The sequence below is a fragment of the Oncorhynchus mykiss genome, chromosome 12 (genome assembly GCF_013265735.2).
Source record: "Oncorhynchus mykiss isolate Arlee chromosome 12, USDA_OmykA_1.1, whole genome shotgun sequence".
Lineage (NCBI taxonomy): Eukaryota > Metazoa > Chordata > Actinopteri > Salmoniformes > Salmonidae > Oncorhynchus > Oncorhynchus mykiss.
The window spans coordinates 14,600,727-14,618,037 of record NC_048576.1 but is presented as its reverse complement, the minus strand read 5'-3'; the positions used below and the strand labels follow the sequence as shown (position 1 = coordinate 14,618,037).

At 42.9% G+C, this 17,311-nt stretch overlaps 1 protein-coding gene across 2 annotated transcripts in view; it reads right to left on the bottom strand.

Moving 5' to 3' along the window:
* The window catches only part of LOC110537019 (contactin-associated protein-like 4), a 219,319-nt gene that overhangs the window by 53,262 nt on the left and 148,746 nt on the right, over positions 1-17,311 (bottom strand). For both annotated transcript variants that reach the window (XM_021622727.2, XM_021622728.2), the window contains exon 17: positions 5,602-5,823. In XM_021622727.2, the coding sequence (XP_021478402.2) occupies positions 5,602-5,823 (222 nt within the window). The remainder of the gene's footprint in view (positions 1-5,601; positions 5,824-17,311) is intronic.

The window sequence follows — 17,311 nt, the reverse complement described above, 5'->3', positions numbered from 1 at the left end:
GCAAATCTACCAAGACCTGGCCGTCCCTCTAAACTTTCAGCTCATACAAGGAGAAGACTGAAAAGAGATGCAGCCAAGAGGCCCATGATCACTCTGGATGAACTGCAGAGATCTACAGCTGAGGTGGGAGACTCTGTCCATAGGACAACAATCAGTCGTGTATTGCACAAATCTGGCCTTTATGGAAGAGTGGCAAGAAGAAAGCCATTTCTTAAAGATATCCATAAAAAGTGTCGTTTAAAGTTTGCCACAAGCCACCTGGGAGACACACCAAACATGTGGAAGAAGGTGCTCTCGTCAGATGAAACCAAAATTGAACTTTTTGGCAACAATGCAAAACGTTATGTTTGGCGTAAAAGCAACACAGCTGAACACACCATCCCCACTGTCAAACATGGTGGTGGCAGCATCATGGTTTGGGCCTGCTTTTCTTCAGCAGGGACAGGGAAGATGGTTAAAATTGATGGGAAGATGGATGGAGCCAAATACAGGACCATTCTGGAAGAAAACCTGATGGAGTCTGCAAAAGACCTGAGACTGGGACGGATATTTATCTTCCAACAAGACAATGATCCAAAACATAAAGCAAAATCTACAATGGAATGGTTCAAAAATAAACATATCCAGGTGTTAGAATGCCCAAGTCAAAGTCCAGACCTGAATCCAATCGAGAATCTGTGGAAAGAACTGAAAACTGCTGTTCACAAATGCTCTCCATCCAACCTCACTGAGCTCGAGCTGTTTTGCAAGGAGGAATGGGAAAAAATGTCAGTCTCTCGATGTGCAAAACTGATAGAGACATACCCCAAGCGACTTACAGCTGTAATCGCAGCAAAAGGTGGCGCTACAAAGTATTAACTTAAGGGGGCTGAATAATTTTGCACGCCCAATTTTTCCGTTTTTGATTTGTTAAAAAAGTTTGAAATATCCAATAAATGTCGTTCCACTTCATGATTGTGTCCCACTTGTTGTTGATTCTTCACAAAAAAAAACAGTTTTATATCTTTATGTTTGAAGCCTGAAATGTGGCAAAAGGTCGCAAAGTTCAAGGGGGCCGAATACTTTCGCAAGGCACTGTATATACACTGCTCCAAAAAAATAAAGGGAACACTAAAATAACACATCCTAGATCTGAATGAATGAAATATTCTTATTAAATACTTTTTTCTTTACATAGTTGAATGTGCTGATGTCACGTCCTGGTCTTAGTATTTTGTGTTTTCTTTATTATTTTGGTCAGGCCAGGGTGTGACATGGGTTTTTTTATGTGGTGTGTTTTGTCTTGGGGTTTTTGTTAGGTATTGGGTTTGTGGCTTAGTGGGGGTATCTAGCATAGTCTATGGCTGTCTGGAGTGGTTCTCAATCAGAGGCAGGTGTTTATCGTTGTCTCTGATTGGGAACTATATTTAGGCAGCCATATTCTTTGAGTCTTTCGTGGGTGATTGTTCCTGTCTCTGTGTTTGCACCAGATAGGGCTGTTTAGGTTTTCGCACGTTTATTGTTTTTGTTAGTCTATTCATGTATAGTCTTCGTTATTAAAGAACCATGAATAGAAACAACGCTGCATTTTGGTCCGTCTCTCCTTCACCACAAGAAAACCGTTACAGAATCACCCACCACAACAGGACCAAGCGGCGTGGTGACAGGCAGCGGCCGCAGGAGCAACAAAGTTTGGATTATACGACTTGGGAGGAAATAGACAGGTGGGCGGTCGAGTGCCGGAGCCCGCCTGGGATTCGCTGGAGCAGTACGAAGAGGGTTATAGGAGAATGGAGTTGGAGAGACAAGCACGGCGGCGTGGACGGAAGCCCGAGAGTCAGCCCCAAAAATGTATTGGGGGGGGGGGTCTCAGGGAGAGTGTGGCAGAGTCAGGAGTCAGACCTGAGCCAACTCCCCCTGTTTATCGTGAGGAGCCAAGGAGGAGACCAGAACCAGAGCCGGTGTAGGAGGTGAGCGAAGCAGAGACTGTGAAGGAGTTAATGGGGAAATTGGAGGAGAGAGTTATGAGGGAGTGGCTGTGTTGGTGCTTTAGGCATGGAATTCGCCCGACGGAGCGTGTCGGGGATTTGATGGCACCTGGGTCAGCGCTCCATACTCGTCCTGAGGTGCGTGTTAGTCGGCTGGTGAAGATTGTGCCAGCCTCACGCACCAGGCCTCCTGTGCATCTCCCTAGCCTTGCACGTCCTGTGCCAGCCCTGCTCTCAAGCTCTCCAGTACGCCTTCACGGTCCGGTCCATCCTGTGCCACCTCCACACACCAGTCCTCCGGTGGCAGCTCCCCGCACCAGGCTTCCTGTGCGTGTTCTCGGCCCAGTACCACCAGTGCCAGCACCATGCACCAGCCCTTCAGTGCGCCTCGCCTCTCCAGTGCTGTCGGAGTCTCCCGCCTGTTTAGCGCTGCCAGAGCCTGTCTCCTCTCCAGCGCTGCCGGAGTCTCCCGCCTATCTAGCGCTGCCGGAGCCTTCCTCCTCTCCAGCGCTGCCGGAGTCTCCCGCCTATCTAGCGCTGTCAGAGCACATTGTATGATTTTTAAGTCATTAATTTGCATTTTATTGCATGACATAAGTATTTGATCACCTACCAACCAGTAGGAATTCCGGCTCTCACAGACCTGTTAGTTTTTCTTTAAGAAGCCCTCCTGTTCTCCACTCATTACCTGTATTAACTGCACCTGTTTGAACTCGTTACCTGTATAAAAGACACCTGTCCACACACTCAATCAAACAGACTCCAACCTCTCCACAAAGGCCATGACCAGAAGGCTGTGTAAGGACATCAGGGAAAAAATTGTAGACCTGCACAAGGCTGGGATGGGCTACAGGACAATAGGCAAGCAGCTTGGTGAGAAGGCAACAACTGTTGGAAAACAACTATTAGAAAATGGAAGAAGTTCAAGATGACGGTCAATCACCCTCGGTCTGGGGCTCCATGCAAGATCTTCCTCATGGGGCATCAATGATCATGACGAAGGTGAAGGATCAGCCCAGAACTACACGGCAGGACCTGGTCAATGACCCGAAGAGACCTGGGACCACAGTCTCAAAGAGAACCATTAGTAACACACTACGCCGTCATGGATTACAATCTTGCAGCGCACGCAAGGTCCCCCTGCTCAAGCCAGCGCATGTCCAGGCCCGTCTGAATTTTGCCAATGACCATCTGGATGAACCAGAGGAGGAATGGGAGAAGGTCATGTGGTCTGATGAGACAAAAATAGAGCCTTTTGGTCTAAACTCCACTCGCCGTGTTTGGAGGAAGAAGAAGGATGAGTACAACCCCAAGAACACCATTCCAAACGTGAAGCATGGAGGTGGAAACATCATTCTTCAGGGATGCTTTTCTGCAAAGGGGACAGGACGACTGCACCGTATTGAGGGGAGGATGGATGGGGCCATGTATCGCGAGATCTTGGCCAACAAACTCCTTCCCTCAGTAAGAGCATTGAAGATGGGTCGTGGCTGGGTCTTCCAGCATGACAACGACCCGAAACACACAGCCAGGGCAACTAAGGAGTGGCTCCGTAAGAAGCATCTCAAGGCCTAGCCAGTCTCCAGACCTGAACCCAATAGAACATCTTTGGAGGGAGCTGAAAGTCCGTATTGCCCAGCGACAGCCCCGAAACCTGAAGGATTGGGAGAAGGTCTGTATGGAGGAGTGGGACAAAATCCCTGCTGCAGTGTGCTCAAACATGGTCAAGAACTACAGGAAACATATGATCTCTGTAATTGCAAACAAAGGTTTCTGTACCAAATATTAAGTTCTGTTTTTCTGATATATCAAATACTTATGTCATGCAATAAAATGCAAATTAAGTACTTAAAAATCATACAATGTGATTTTCTGGCTTTGTTTTAGATTCCGTCTCTTGCAGTTGAAGTGTATCTATGATAAAAATTACAGACCTCTACATGCTTTGTAAGTAGGAAAACCTGCAAAATCGGCAGTGTATTTTTTTGTTGTCATTCAACGAGAGAAGACTCGTTTTAATGCATATTTTTTTACAAAAAAATACTGCGCAAAACATCTTAGTTATATGTAAAAAAAAAAAAAAAACGTCAAAATGAATGACAGATTTCTTGAGTTATCTTAGAAAAATGTTGACTATTTTGAGGAGGTGTATACTGGCTACGATACACTAGCCGAACTTAAGCATGCTGGCACCTTGTTTGCGGTAGGTAGGCTACTTGTTTTAAGAGTTAGAGAGGGCTGGAAGTGTTCAGGAGAGGGGCTGAAAGCATTTTCTACACATACGTTCTGAATATAAAATCACAAAATGTGTGTTTATCAAACCGTGACACATAATACCAATAGAGGCCAACTTCCTATGAACCCCAGGACAATCTGTAGGTTTTACATAGAGTATGGTCCCTCACAAGCACTGTAAGGGATTACTGGCTAAAGACATCCAACATATCAATATTCATTCTCTCATTCTGACTCTGCCTGCATCCACTGTTTGTTCGTTTTTCCAGCAAAGTGGATGTTTGTGGATATAACAGACCGAAAGAAGCATCCTCAATATTTGCTTGTAGATAAAGTGTTATACAACAGCCTGTTTTTCCTAGTGTTTTTCCTAGTGTTTTCCTTTCTTTAAATCATTGGAATAGTCTGGGGCAAAAACAGACTGAAAACCAGCACAATGGTCCTGATAGGCTCTATATGCCAAAGAATTTTCCCAATATAGATGTCTGACGTAGGTACAGAATAGATTTATTAAACCTAGCTTCAAGCAAATGCATATCAATGGACAGATGGCCTGAGAGCCAGGTTGTTTGAGAATGCATGAGCATTCTCAAACTATTACTGTGACGGCGGCTGCTTCTTATAGGTGGTGCATCCACTGCATCTTACTGTTGGAAGCAGGGCCTTCTCGTTCTCTTATTAACTTACCTCTTGAACTATGCTGTACTGATCAAAACATTTAAAAAAGGAGAGAAATGTCACAATATTTCAAACACCAATTCCATCTGGAATTACCGCTACCTATATTTGGAAGCTATGGATTCATAGTCTCTGTTCACCACCGGCAGAGGAAACAGAGAAAACAGAAAACGGCCACAAATGGCTTAATTTCTCTGAATTGCTCTCTGGCACACTCCTGAAGGAGGGAGTGGAGACAAACAGGAAGAATCTCAGGGTGCTATACCCTATGTAGAGCAATACTTTTGACCAGGGGCCATAGGGCTCTGGTCAAAAGTAGTGCACTATATAGGGAATAGGGTAGCTTTTGGAAAGCAGACAAAAACGGCATTATTACAAATGACAGACGTGGATAGGGCTGGTGAATGTAGGAAGCCTAGCACCTCTCACTGAGCCATTTATATCACGCATGCTTATTCCTCTTAATGGCAGACCTGAGTTCAAATGCTATTGAAATTCCCTTCAAATACTTTATCTGTGTGTGCTTGAGCCTGCCTTTATGAACTGATATAGTAGTCCCACAACTGCAAACCCCACCCAACAGGCATTCACCAGGGCAGGCTAGATCAAACGCTTAAAGTATTTGAAGGATTACAAATAGTATTTTAACCCAGGTCTGGTTTATTTCTGTCTCGAATGAGGGAGGGATAGGTAGTGGTCTGAAGTAGCAGTGTTTTCCTACCTACAAATAACTGGCTGTTGAGCTGCAGATGGATGTGACCATCGGCGGGGGCCTTCTGTGTGGCGTTGGGGAAACCGTCCACACGCAGCGAAGCCTCTTTTACATTCCGCTCCGCTCGAACACGGTGCCACCTGTCGTCGTTTAGTGCCACATCGCCTGTCTCCACCCGCACTTCAAAGGGGCCGTTGCCCACGTCAAACGAGAAGACCACCTCTGTCGGCGCTGTAGGGGGAGGGAAGGAGGAAAGGAGGAGGGCGGATTGCGGAGGGAAGGAGGGATGGAAGGAAGGAAGGAAGGAGAAAGAGATGGTTATACACACCAGATAAGTAGCATTTGGATAGGCGGGTAAATATCCCAAAATGCAGAGTGCCAAATATATTTTTTTTACCTCCAGACATCTAGATTATTTTCCTCCCCTTGTCTTCTGACATTTTCTTTCCAATCTTGTCTATAAAAATACTAATCTGACCCATGTAACTTTCACTGCTCGGACAAAATCACATTTACACTTTTTCAGTTGTATGTCTGACACAACTGTGAAGCTTTTTTGATGGTTGCTGTGACCTTGAGTATCAACAGGAATAGAGAAAGATGAGGGGTTGTCATGCCGATACCAGTACAAAGTGGCCTGACAACATTGTGTTCCAGTTATTTTCCCCCAGATCTATCTCACACACTACATCAAAAACGTCCACTGCTGGCCTGGCACTAAACTCCACTATACAGTAGCTAGCTACAGGTAACTGCCAAAATAAAGGATAGACCAAAGTCTTAAAACGGAGTTGGGCCACCATGAGCCAGAACAGCTTCAGTGCCCCTTGGCATAGATTCAACAAGTGTCTGGAACTCTATCGGAGGGATGCGACACCATTCTTCCACAACAATTTCCATAATTTGGTGTTTTGTTGATGTTGGTGGAAAACACAGTCTCAGGTGCCGCTCCAGAATCTCCCATAAGTGTTCAGTTGAGTTGAAATCTAATGACAGACGGCCATGGCGTATGGTTTACATTGCTTTCATGCTCATCAAACCATTCAATGACCACATGTCATTGTCATCCTATGGGGGCATAGCCATGGTAGCCAAAATAATGGCGATGTTAAAGATGCACCATGCAGAAATCGCTCTGCCATTTCCTGGTTGCTAAAATTCTAATAGTTTGCCTAATTTCAGTTTATGTGACAAAACAAGCAAGTGTAGTGTAGAGAATCATTGTACTATCTAAACCGCTGTGAAATATATTTTCCATAACAAAATACTATATTTTCAGCTGTTTGAAGCTAGTGTACAAAAACGGGAAGCATAGAAATAACACATAGAACAGATCTTACGCTTCTAAGACTTCCTTTCAATGAGAATGACAGATCTATAACTCACATTTCTATGTGAATTTGGTCAGGTTCCACATAGTTACATATTGCCGCTTTAATTGATTTTAACTCAGGGATCACACCTATGTGGAAGCACCTGCTTTCAATATACATTTTATCCCTCATTTACTCAAGTGTTTCCATCATTTTGGCAGTTACCTGTATGTACTTTATTCCCTGAAAACATTTGTCATGCATTTTTCTCTTTCATTTTGTCACTCCCTTACCATAGAAAGCCTTTATTTTCTATGGTGGAGTAGGTCAGGGTGTGACTGGGGGGTATTCTAGTTTATTATTTCTATGTGTAGTCTAGTTTTTGTATTTCTATGTTGGCCTGGTATGGTTCCCAATCAGAGGCAGCTGTCTATTGTTGTCTCTGACTGGGGATCATATTTAGGTAGCCTTTTCCCAACTGTTGTTAGTGGGATCTTGTTTTTGTATTGTTGCTTTTGATCCCTACAAGGCTGTACGTTCGTTTGTTTCTGTTTATTATTTGTGTTGCTGGTTCACATTCTAATACATTTTGATGAACCCAAATCACGCTGCGCCTCGGTCTACCTATTTCGACGAACGTTACACATTTAGTGTATATGTTTATACAAAGATCTTCCTAACTGCCCATCTTGTCTGAATGGATCATTTTAATTCATTCAAGTTGTAAAGTTGTGGGGCGGCTTGCTTTAGCTCTTTAAAAATATTTTTGAGGTAGTAGAAGAAGTTTAAAAAGTTGTACTTTACTATTTAAAGCAAAACAATTACATATGGTCAAAGTTATATTTACTAAAATAATTGGTCTGATTATTTTGATAGACTACTATAATACTATTTGTCTACATGTAGTCAGGTGTGCAACTTTGGGCACTTTGGCCCTGCAAGCTTTCAGAAATGAAAACTTATTGAAACACCATTTTACCAGTATTATAATTGTTTTTGATAATGGCTGCGATCGTACTATTCAGGAATGTAAATATGATTTACATTTTTCTCAGACAGCCATAGACAAATGCAATTTCCATCTCATCATTAAACATACATTTTAGTTGAAAATGAAATATCATGCAATTTATTTATAACACTTTTCTAATACATTTGTACATGAACTTGTATTGAATATTTTTTAAGTGATTTTTAAGGTGTTCCTAATCTTAATAATTCAACACAGCGCCTGAATGTATAAACTTGCCTTTGTGACAGCTGAAAACATGTATTTATCATAAAAAACTAGATTTTTCCAAAGGGAGCAGTCCGTGTACATGCACTCTTTCTTCAGGTTCTCACAGCACAAAGACTCAATAAGGTTCTCAATGTTGCTGCAGCTGATCACTTTGTGATACCGTAGTTTGTCCACCATGGACTGGAGGTTGGTGCGGGTTTTGCAGAGGCGTGTGTCCCTATCCTGGCCAGTTGGCTTGACAACCCAAAAAGGACATATTTTGCAGAATTCAGTGTAGGACATTTTAATCTCTGAATATTCCCTCTTAAAATTCTGATAAAGGTTCTGAATTGTGCCATTCAAGAGGCACTTCTGCTTTTTCTTCTTGTTCCTCATTAGTGTGTCCTTTTTCCCTGTTGGTGCTCTACTGTTGGCATCACGTTCATAGAATCTAGTGATTTTCTTTTCTGTGACTGTGCTAATTATGTTACACTGCTTTTTCCTGGGGTATTGAAGACTTGTTAGCCTGTTTTCATTTGCCCTTTGACCAGACCATACTTTCTCAGGATGTTGCCTCTGAGCATTTTTGAAGCTACTTGTTTGTCCAGTTGAATTGCTAGGGTTAGAGATTCCAAAACCCTTCTATGGATTATATGGCAACAACACAACAAACCAAATGTTATTTGTCACATGCGCCGGATACAACAGGTGTACATTAGAACTTAAAGTGAAATGTTTACTTACAAGCCCTTAACCAACAATGCAGTTAAGAAAATATTTAAAAAAAAACAAATAATTAAAGAGCAGCAGTAAATAACAATAGCGGGGCTATATACAGGGGGTACCGGTACAGAGTCAATGTGCGGACGCACCGGTGTCGAGGTAATTGAGGTAATATGTACATGTTGGTGTAGTTATTAAAGTGACTATGCATAGATAATAATAAAGAGGAGCAATGCAACTGTTCTGGGTAGCCATTTGATTAGATGTTCAGGAGTCCTATGGCTTGGGGGTAGAAGCTGTTTAGAAGCCTCTTGGACCTAGACTTGGCGCTCCGGTACCGCTTGCCATGCAATAGCAAAGAGAACAGTCTGTGACTAGGGTGGCTGGAGTCTTTGACAATTTTTAGGGCCTTCCTCTGACACCGCCTGGTATAGAGGTCCTGGATGGCAGGAAGCTCGGCCCCGCTGATGTACTGCGCACTACCCTCTGTAGTGCCTTGCCGTCGGAGGCCGAGCAGGTGCCATACCAGGCAGTGATGCAACATACTCTTTTGAGGATCTGAGTACCCATGCCAAATCCTTTCAGTCTCCTGAGGGGAAATAGGTTTTGTTGTGCCCTCTTCATGACTGGCTTTGTTGTGCTTGGACCATGTTAGTTTGTTGGTGATGTGAACACCAAGGAACTTGAAGCTCTCAACCTGCTCCACTACAGCAACGTCGATGAGAATGGGGACGTGCTCAGTCCTCCTTTTCCTGTAGTCCACAATTATCTCCTTTGTCTTGATCACGTTGAGGGAGAGGTTGTTGTCCTTGCACCACATGGTCAGGTCTCTGACCTACTCCTTATAGGCTGTCTCATCATTGTCGGTGATCAGGCCTACCACTTGTGTCATCGGCAAACATAATGATGGTGTTGGAGCCGTGCCTGGCTGTGCAGTCATGAGTGAACAGGGAGTACAGGAGGGGACTGAGCACGCACCCATGAGGAGCCCCTGTGTAGAGGATCAGCATGGCAAATGTGTTGTTACCTACCCTTACTACTGGGGGACGGCCCATCAGGAAGTCCAGGATACAGTTGCAGGGTGAGGTGTTTAGACCCAGGGTCCTTAGCTTAGTAATGAGCGTTGAGGGCACTATGGTGTTTAATTTCATGGCTACAGACATGAGTGCCAGGGGTCTGTAGTCATTTCGGCAGGTTAACTTAGTGTTCTTGGGCACAGGGACCATGGTGTTCTACTTGAAACATGTTGGTATTACAGACTCAGACAGGGAGAGGTTGAAACTGTCAGTGAAGACACTTGCCAGTTGGTCAGCGTATGCTCAGAGTACACGTCCTGGTAATCTGCCTGGCCATGCGGCCTTGTGAATGTTGATCTGTTTAAAGGTCTTCCTCACATCGGTTGCGTAGAGCATGATCACACTGTCATCCGGATAAGCTGATGCTCTCATGCATGTTTCAGTATTACTTGCCTTGAAGTGAGCATAGAAGTTATCTAGTAGGCTCATGTCACTGGGCAGCTCTCAGCTGTGCTTCCCTTTGTAGTCAGTAATGGTTTGCAAGCCTACTACATCCGACAAGCGTCGGAGTCGGTGTAGTACGTTTCGATCTTAGTCCTGTATTGACGCTTTGCCTGTTTAAAGGTTAGTCGTAGGGCATAGCGGGATTTCTTATAAGCTTCCGGGTTAGAGTCCTGCTCCTTGAAAGTGGCAGCTCTACCCTTTAGCTCACTGCGAATGTTGCCTGTAATCCATGGCTTCTGGTTAGGGTATGTATGTACAGTCACTGTGGGGACGACTTCACCGATGCACTTATTGATGAAGCCAGTGACTGATGTGGTGTACTCCTTAATGCCATTGGCAGAACGCCGGAATATGTTCCAGTCTGTGATAGCAAAATAGTCCTGTAGTTTAGCATCTGCTTCATTTGACCACTTTTTTATAGACCAAGTCACTGGTGCTTCTTGCTTTAATTTTAGCTTGTAAGCAGGAATAAGGAGGATAGAATTAATGGTCAGATTTGCCAAATGGAGGGCTAGGGAGAGCTTTGTACACATCTCTTTGTGTGCAGTAAAGGTGGTCTAGAAATCTTTCCCTCTGCTTGCACATTTAACATCCCTGCATTAAAGTCCCCAGCCACTAGGAGCGGTGCCTCTGGATGAGTGTTTTCCTGTTTGCTTATGGCGGTACACAGCTCATTGAGTGTGGTTTTAGTGCCAACATCAGTCTGACATTTACGTAAAATACAGATGAAAACTCTCTTGGTTAATCATGATACAGCTTATCATGAGATACTCTACCTCAGGCGAGCAAAACCTTGAGACTTCCTTAGATATCGTGCACCAGCTGTTGTTTACAAATATACATAGGCCCCCGCCCCGTGTCTAACCAGAGTCTAACAAATTATTTGTCCAATTCGAGGTGAATAATCGCTATTCTGATGTCCAGAAGCTCTTTGAAGTCATAAGAGATGGTAGCAGCAACATGGTGTACAAAATGAGTTACAAACAATGCGAAAAAACAAAATGGCAAGGTTGGTTAAGAGCCAATGAAACAGCAGCCATCTTTCACAACAAACAAGTGATATGAGTGGGAAAAAGGTGCTCATGCAGTAATAAAATAAAAATGTCACTTGTCAAAGCCTACTTCTTAACTCTTAACTCTTCTTTTATTTTGATTTTGACACAAATGAAAATGTGCCCATGTATTGATGTTTCAGCATTCTCTCAATTAAGAGTTCAGTGGATGAGTAATATCTACCATCTTAGTATGTATGAAGCCTGACCTGGAATATGAACCTAACTGAAGCTGGCTAGCTGTATAATATCCTGAGTAGATTTAGCTTGCTTCATAGTATACCACTCTGATCTTGTCCACATTCTGACTGTGCCCACATTTTCCCGAAATATGTCTACACATGGTATTAAAATGTGTCTCATACTCATACTCCACTGTGTCCGCATTGTGACCAGATTTCCTGGTCCATCCCTGTATGCAAATTATTTAGATATTCTTTTAAAATAAAATAAATAAATAAATATTAAGACACATATTGTTTCCATCAGTCAATAGTGCCACCTGTCAGTGATTTTAGAAAGTGGAATACCAGAGAAGTAGACCATGATTTCATACCCTTTAAATTGATGTATAAAGTGCTGGAAAAGTGGTCAAAATTGCAGTTGTTTGTAAAAGGTTTGGGGGATTTTTTTTTTACTGCGGTTACTTAAACAGCTGTATCGTTAGATTAGAAGCAGATATTGTTGTTCTGATTTGAAGAGCAGAGAATAAAAGGAAAATTTCATACGCTCTAACTTTTTGTCTAATTTGTTGGGAAATTGGTAAAAATGTCAGTTATTTATAAAAAGATGGAGAAAATGATGCGATAAAACCGCTATATTTTGATTCGTATGTGTTATTTCTGTACAGATTTGATTATCAGAGACTTAGAGGGCCTTCCTATACTTTTTTGTCTAACTGTTTGGGAAAGTGGTCAAAGTAGCTGATTCGTCTCATGTTTTGCATTGTTCACAGGGAATGGGAGTTGATGTCACAATGGGACCTTTAGAACGTTGAGGAAATCCCATGAAAGAGAATGAAGATGTACAAAAAAAAGGACAAAAAGCTTAGGAATAAAATATATAAAAAAGTTGTATCAAGCACTCTGGTCCTGACCACTCTGCACGTTTTAAAGTTTGAATGATTTATCTAGCTTAAACAGTGTAAGAGGAGTAGCGTTCCAAATAATAACAAGAAGAAGTATGACAGAGATTTAGAGTGGGGACTCACTAATTAGATATGGGAAGAGCTTGATGCACCACACACACACACACACACACACACACACACACACACACAGACACAAAGCTGAGTGTAGAGTCATCGAACACTTCTCTGTTCAAGCAGCAAAAAGACGGTGAAAATGCTGATCATCTGTTCTTATTTCTTTAGTATTCAGTGCACAGATTCCCTCCTCCTGTCTCTTATAACACACACACACACACACACACACACTTCACTGTGCATGGGGCCCTGTCTGAGTAGGGATGAGCATTTAACATTTTTTAATAGCATGATTTTTTTTGAATGGCCAGCACTGTAAAAATAATATGTGTGAATTTATCTATATGCCAACAGATATGCCTAATTTATCATAACCATTACAGATAACACATCTTAATAGCTAAATTGCCCCATATACACTACCGGTCAAAAGTTTTAGAACACCTTTTCATTCAATGGTTTTCTATATTTTTACTATTACATTGTAGAATAATAGTGAAGACTTCAAAACTATGTTATAACACATGTGGAATCATGCAGTAACCAAAAAGCATATGTGGGAAATCCTTTAAGAATGTTGGGAAAGCATTCCAGGTGAAGCTGGTTGAGAGAATGCCAAGAGTGTGCATAGCTGTCATCAAGGCAAAGTGTGGCTATTTGAAGAATCTCAAATACAAAATTGATTTTTATTTGTTTAACACTATTTTGGTTACCACATGATTCCATATGTGTTATTTCATAGTTTTGATGTCTTCACTATTAATCTACTATGTAGAAAATAGTAAAAAATAAAGAAAAACCCTTGAATGATTAGGTGTTCTAAAATTTTTGACCGGAAGTGAATAATGATATATATATATATAAAACAAGCAAGTGCCATTCCTTCTAGAGGTAGACCGATTATGATTTTTCAATGCCGATACCGATTATTGGAGGACCAAAAAAGCTGATACCGATTAATCGGCCGATTAAAAAAAAAAAAATGTAATAATGACAATTACAACAATACTGAATGAACACTTATTTTAACTTAATATAATACATCAATTAAATCAATTTAGCATCAAGTAAATAATGAAACATGTTCAATTTGGTTTAAATAATACAAAAACAAAGTGTTGGAGAAGAAAGTAAGTGCAATATGTGCCATGTAAGAAAGCTAACATTTCAGTTCCTTGCTCAGAACATGAGAACATATGAAAGCTGGTGGTTCCTTTTAACATGAGTCTTCAATATTCCCAGGTAAGAAGTTTTAGGTTGAAGTTATTATAGGAATTATAGGACTATTTCCCTCTATACCATTTGTATTTCATTAACCTTTGACTATTGGATGTTCTTATAGGCACTTTAGTATTGCCAGTGTAACAGTATAGCTTCCATCCCTCTAGTTAGCGTGCGCTAACTAGCTAGCCATTTCACTTCGGTTACACCAGCCTCATCTCGGGAGTTGATAGGCTTGAAGTCATAAACAGCGCAATGCTTGACGCACAACGAAGAGCTGCTGGCAAAACGCACGAAAGTGCTGTTTTAATTAATGTTTAATGTTTATGAAAACTTGAAATCGTCCCTAATTAATCGGCGATTCCGATTAATCGGTCAACCTCTAATTCCTTCCACCTACCCAAGGATGTCAGTGTACAAACATTGGTTAACAACCTAACTGAGGAACTAAATTAAACCTTGTGTAAAACCCTAGATGCAGTTGCGCCCATAAAAACTAAAAACATTTGTCATAAGAAACTAAACTATACAGAAAATACCTGATCCCTGAAGCAAGCTTCCAGAAAATTGGAACGGAAATGGCGCTACACCAATCTGGAAGTCTTCCAACTAGCTTGGAAAGACAGTACCGTGCAGTATCAAAGAGCCCTCCCTCACTGCTGCTCGGTCATCCTATTTTTACAACTTAATTGAGGAGAATAAGAACAATCCAAAATGTATTTTTGATACTGTCGCAAAGCTAACTAAAAAGCAGCATTCCCCAAAAGAGGATGGCTTTCCCCTCAGCAGTGATAAATTCATGAACTTCTTTGACGAAAAGATCATGATCATTAGAAAGCAAATTATCCTCTTTAAATCTGCAAATTTCTCCAAAGCTCAGTTGTCTTGAGTCTGCACAACACTGCCAGGACCTAGGATCAAGGGAGACACTCAAGTTTTTTAATATTGTATCTCTTGACACATTGATGAAAATAGTCATGGCCTCTAAACATTCAAGCTGCATACTGGAGCCTATTCCAACTAATCTACTGAAAGAGATGCTTCCTGTGCTTGGCCCTCCAATGTTGAACATAATAAACGGCTCCCTATCCTCCGAATGTGTACCAAACTCACTAAAAGTGGCAGCAATAAAGCCTCTCTTGAAAAAGCCTAACCTTGACCCAGAAAATATTTGAAAAACTATTGGCCTGCATTGAATCTCCCATTCCGCTCAAAAGAAAAATGTAAAAGCTGTTGCGCAGCAACTCACTGCCTTCCTGAAGACAAGCAATGTATATGAAACACATCAGTCTGGTTTTAAACCATATCATAGCACTGAGACTGCACTCGTAAATGTGGTAAAGGACCTTTTAATTGGGATAGGGGGCAGCATTTTCACTTTTGGATAAATAGCGTGCCCAGAGTGAACTGTCTCCTACTCTGTCCCAGATGCTAATGTATGCATATTATTATTAGTATTGGATAGAAAAGACTCTGAATTTTCCAAAACTGTTTGAATGATGCCTGTGAGTATAACAGAACTCATATGGCAGGCGAAAACCTGAGAAACATCCAACCAGGAAGTGGGACATCTGAGGTTTGTAGTTTTTCAAAGCTTGGCCTACCGAATACACATTGAGATATGGATAAAGTTGCACTTCCTACGGCTTCCACTAGATGTCAACCGTCTTTAGAAACTTTAAAGGAGGGGCTCATGAGACCTCTGAGGCAGTGATCTGGCAGAGTGCCTTGGTCTCATGACGCTCGCTCCCGACAGAGTTACCTCTCATTCCAGTGCATTTCTTCAGACAAAGGAATTCTCCGGTTGGAACATTATTGATGTTTACTGTTAAAAACATCCTAAAGATTGATTCCATACATTGTTTGACATGTTTCTAAAGGACTGTAACAGAACTTTTTGTCTGGGTGAAGTGCCTGCGCCTCATGAAGATGGATTACTGGGCTGAACACACGAACAACAAGTGGCTATTTGGACATAAATTATGGACTTTATGGAACACATCAGTAATTTATTGTCGAACTGGGATTCCTGGGAGTGCCTTCTGATGAAGATCATCAAAGGTAAGTGAAAATGTATGATGTTGTTTCTAACTTCTGTTGACTCCAAAATTGTGGATATTCCTCTGGCTGTTTTGGGTTCTGAGAGCCGTTCTCAGATTATATTTGTCACGCCCTGACCATAGTTTACTTTGTATTTTCTATGTTTTGATTGGTCAGGGTGTGATCTGAGTGGGTTTTCTATGTTTCATGTCTTGTTTGTCTATTTCTATGTTCAGCCTGATATGGTTCTCAGTCAGAGGCAGGTGTTCGTCATTGTCTCTGATTGGGAACCATATTTAGGTAGCCTGGGTTTCACTGTGTGTTTGTGGGTGATTGTTCCTGTCTATGTGTTTTTCACCAGATAGGCTGTTTTAGGTTTTCGTTACGTTCATCACGTTCTTTATTTTGTAGTGTTTGCATTGATTCGTGTTTTACGTTTGTTCATTAAAACATGGATCGCAATCTACACGCTGCATTTTGGTCCGACTCTCCTTCTCACCAAGAAAACCGTTACAGAATCACCCAACACCAACGGACCAAGCGGCGTGTCAACAGGCAGCAGCAGCAGCAAAAAGAGGAGATGCGCAATAAGGATTTCTGGACATGGGAGGAAATCCTCGACGGGAGAGGACCCTGGGCTAAACCAGGGGAGTGTAGCCGCACTAAGGTGCAGCGGGAGAAGAAACAACAGGAACAGCCCAAGGAGGAGTACAGTATGGAGTATACTACTTGGGAGGAGATCGACAGGTGGGCGGCCGACCCAGGGAGAGTGCCGGAGCCCGCCTGGGATTCGCTGGAGCAGTGCGAGGAAGGTTATCGTAGAATGGAGGCGGTGAAAGCAGAGAGGCGCTGGTATGAGAAGGCAGCACGGCGACGCGGATGGAAGCCTGAGAGGCAGCCCCAAAAATTTCTTGGGGGGGGGCTAACAGGGAGTATGGCTATGCCAGGTAGGAGACCTGGGCAGACTCCCTGTGCTTACCGGGGGGCTAGAGAGACCGGACAGGCACCGTGTTATGCAGTGGTGCGCACGGTGTCTCCAGTGCGGGTGCATAGCCCGGTGCGGTATATTCCAGCTCCGTGTGTCTGCCGGGCTAGATTGAGCGTCGAGCCTAATGCCATGAAGCCGGCTCTACGCAGCTGGTCCCCAGTGCGTCTCCTTGGGCCGGTTTACATGGCACCAGCCTTGCGCTCGGTGTCTCCGGTTCGCCTGCATAGTCCAGTGCGGGCTATTCCACCTCGCCGCACTGGCAGGGCGACCGTGAGCATTCAACCATGTAAGGTTGGGCAGGCTCGGTGCTCAAGAGCTCCAGTGCGCCTGCACGGTCCGGTTTTTCCAGTACCACCTCCACACCCCAGCCCTCCGGTAGCAGCTCCCCGCACCAGGCTTCCTGTGCGTGTTCTCGGCCCAGTACCACCAGTGCCAGCAC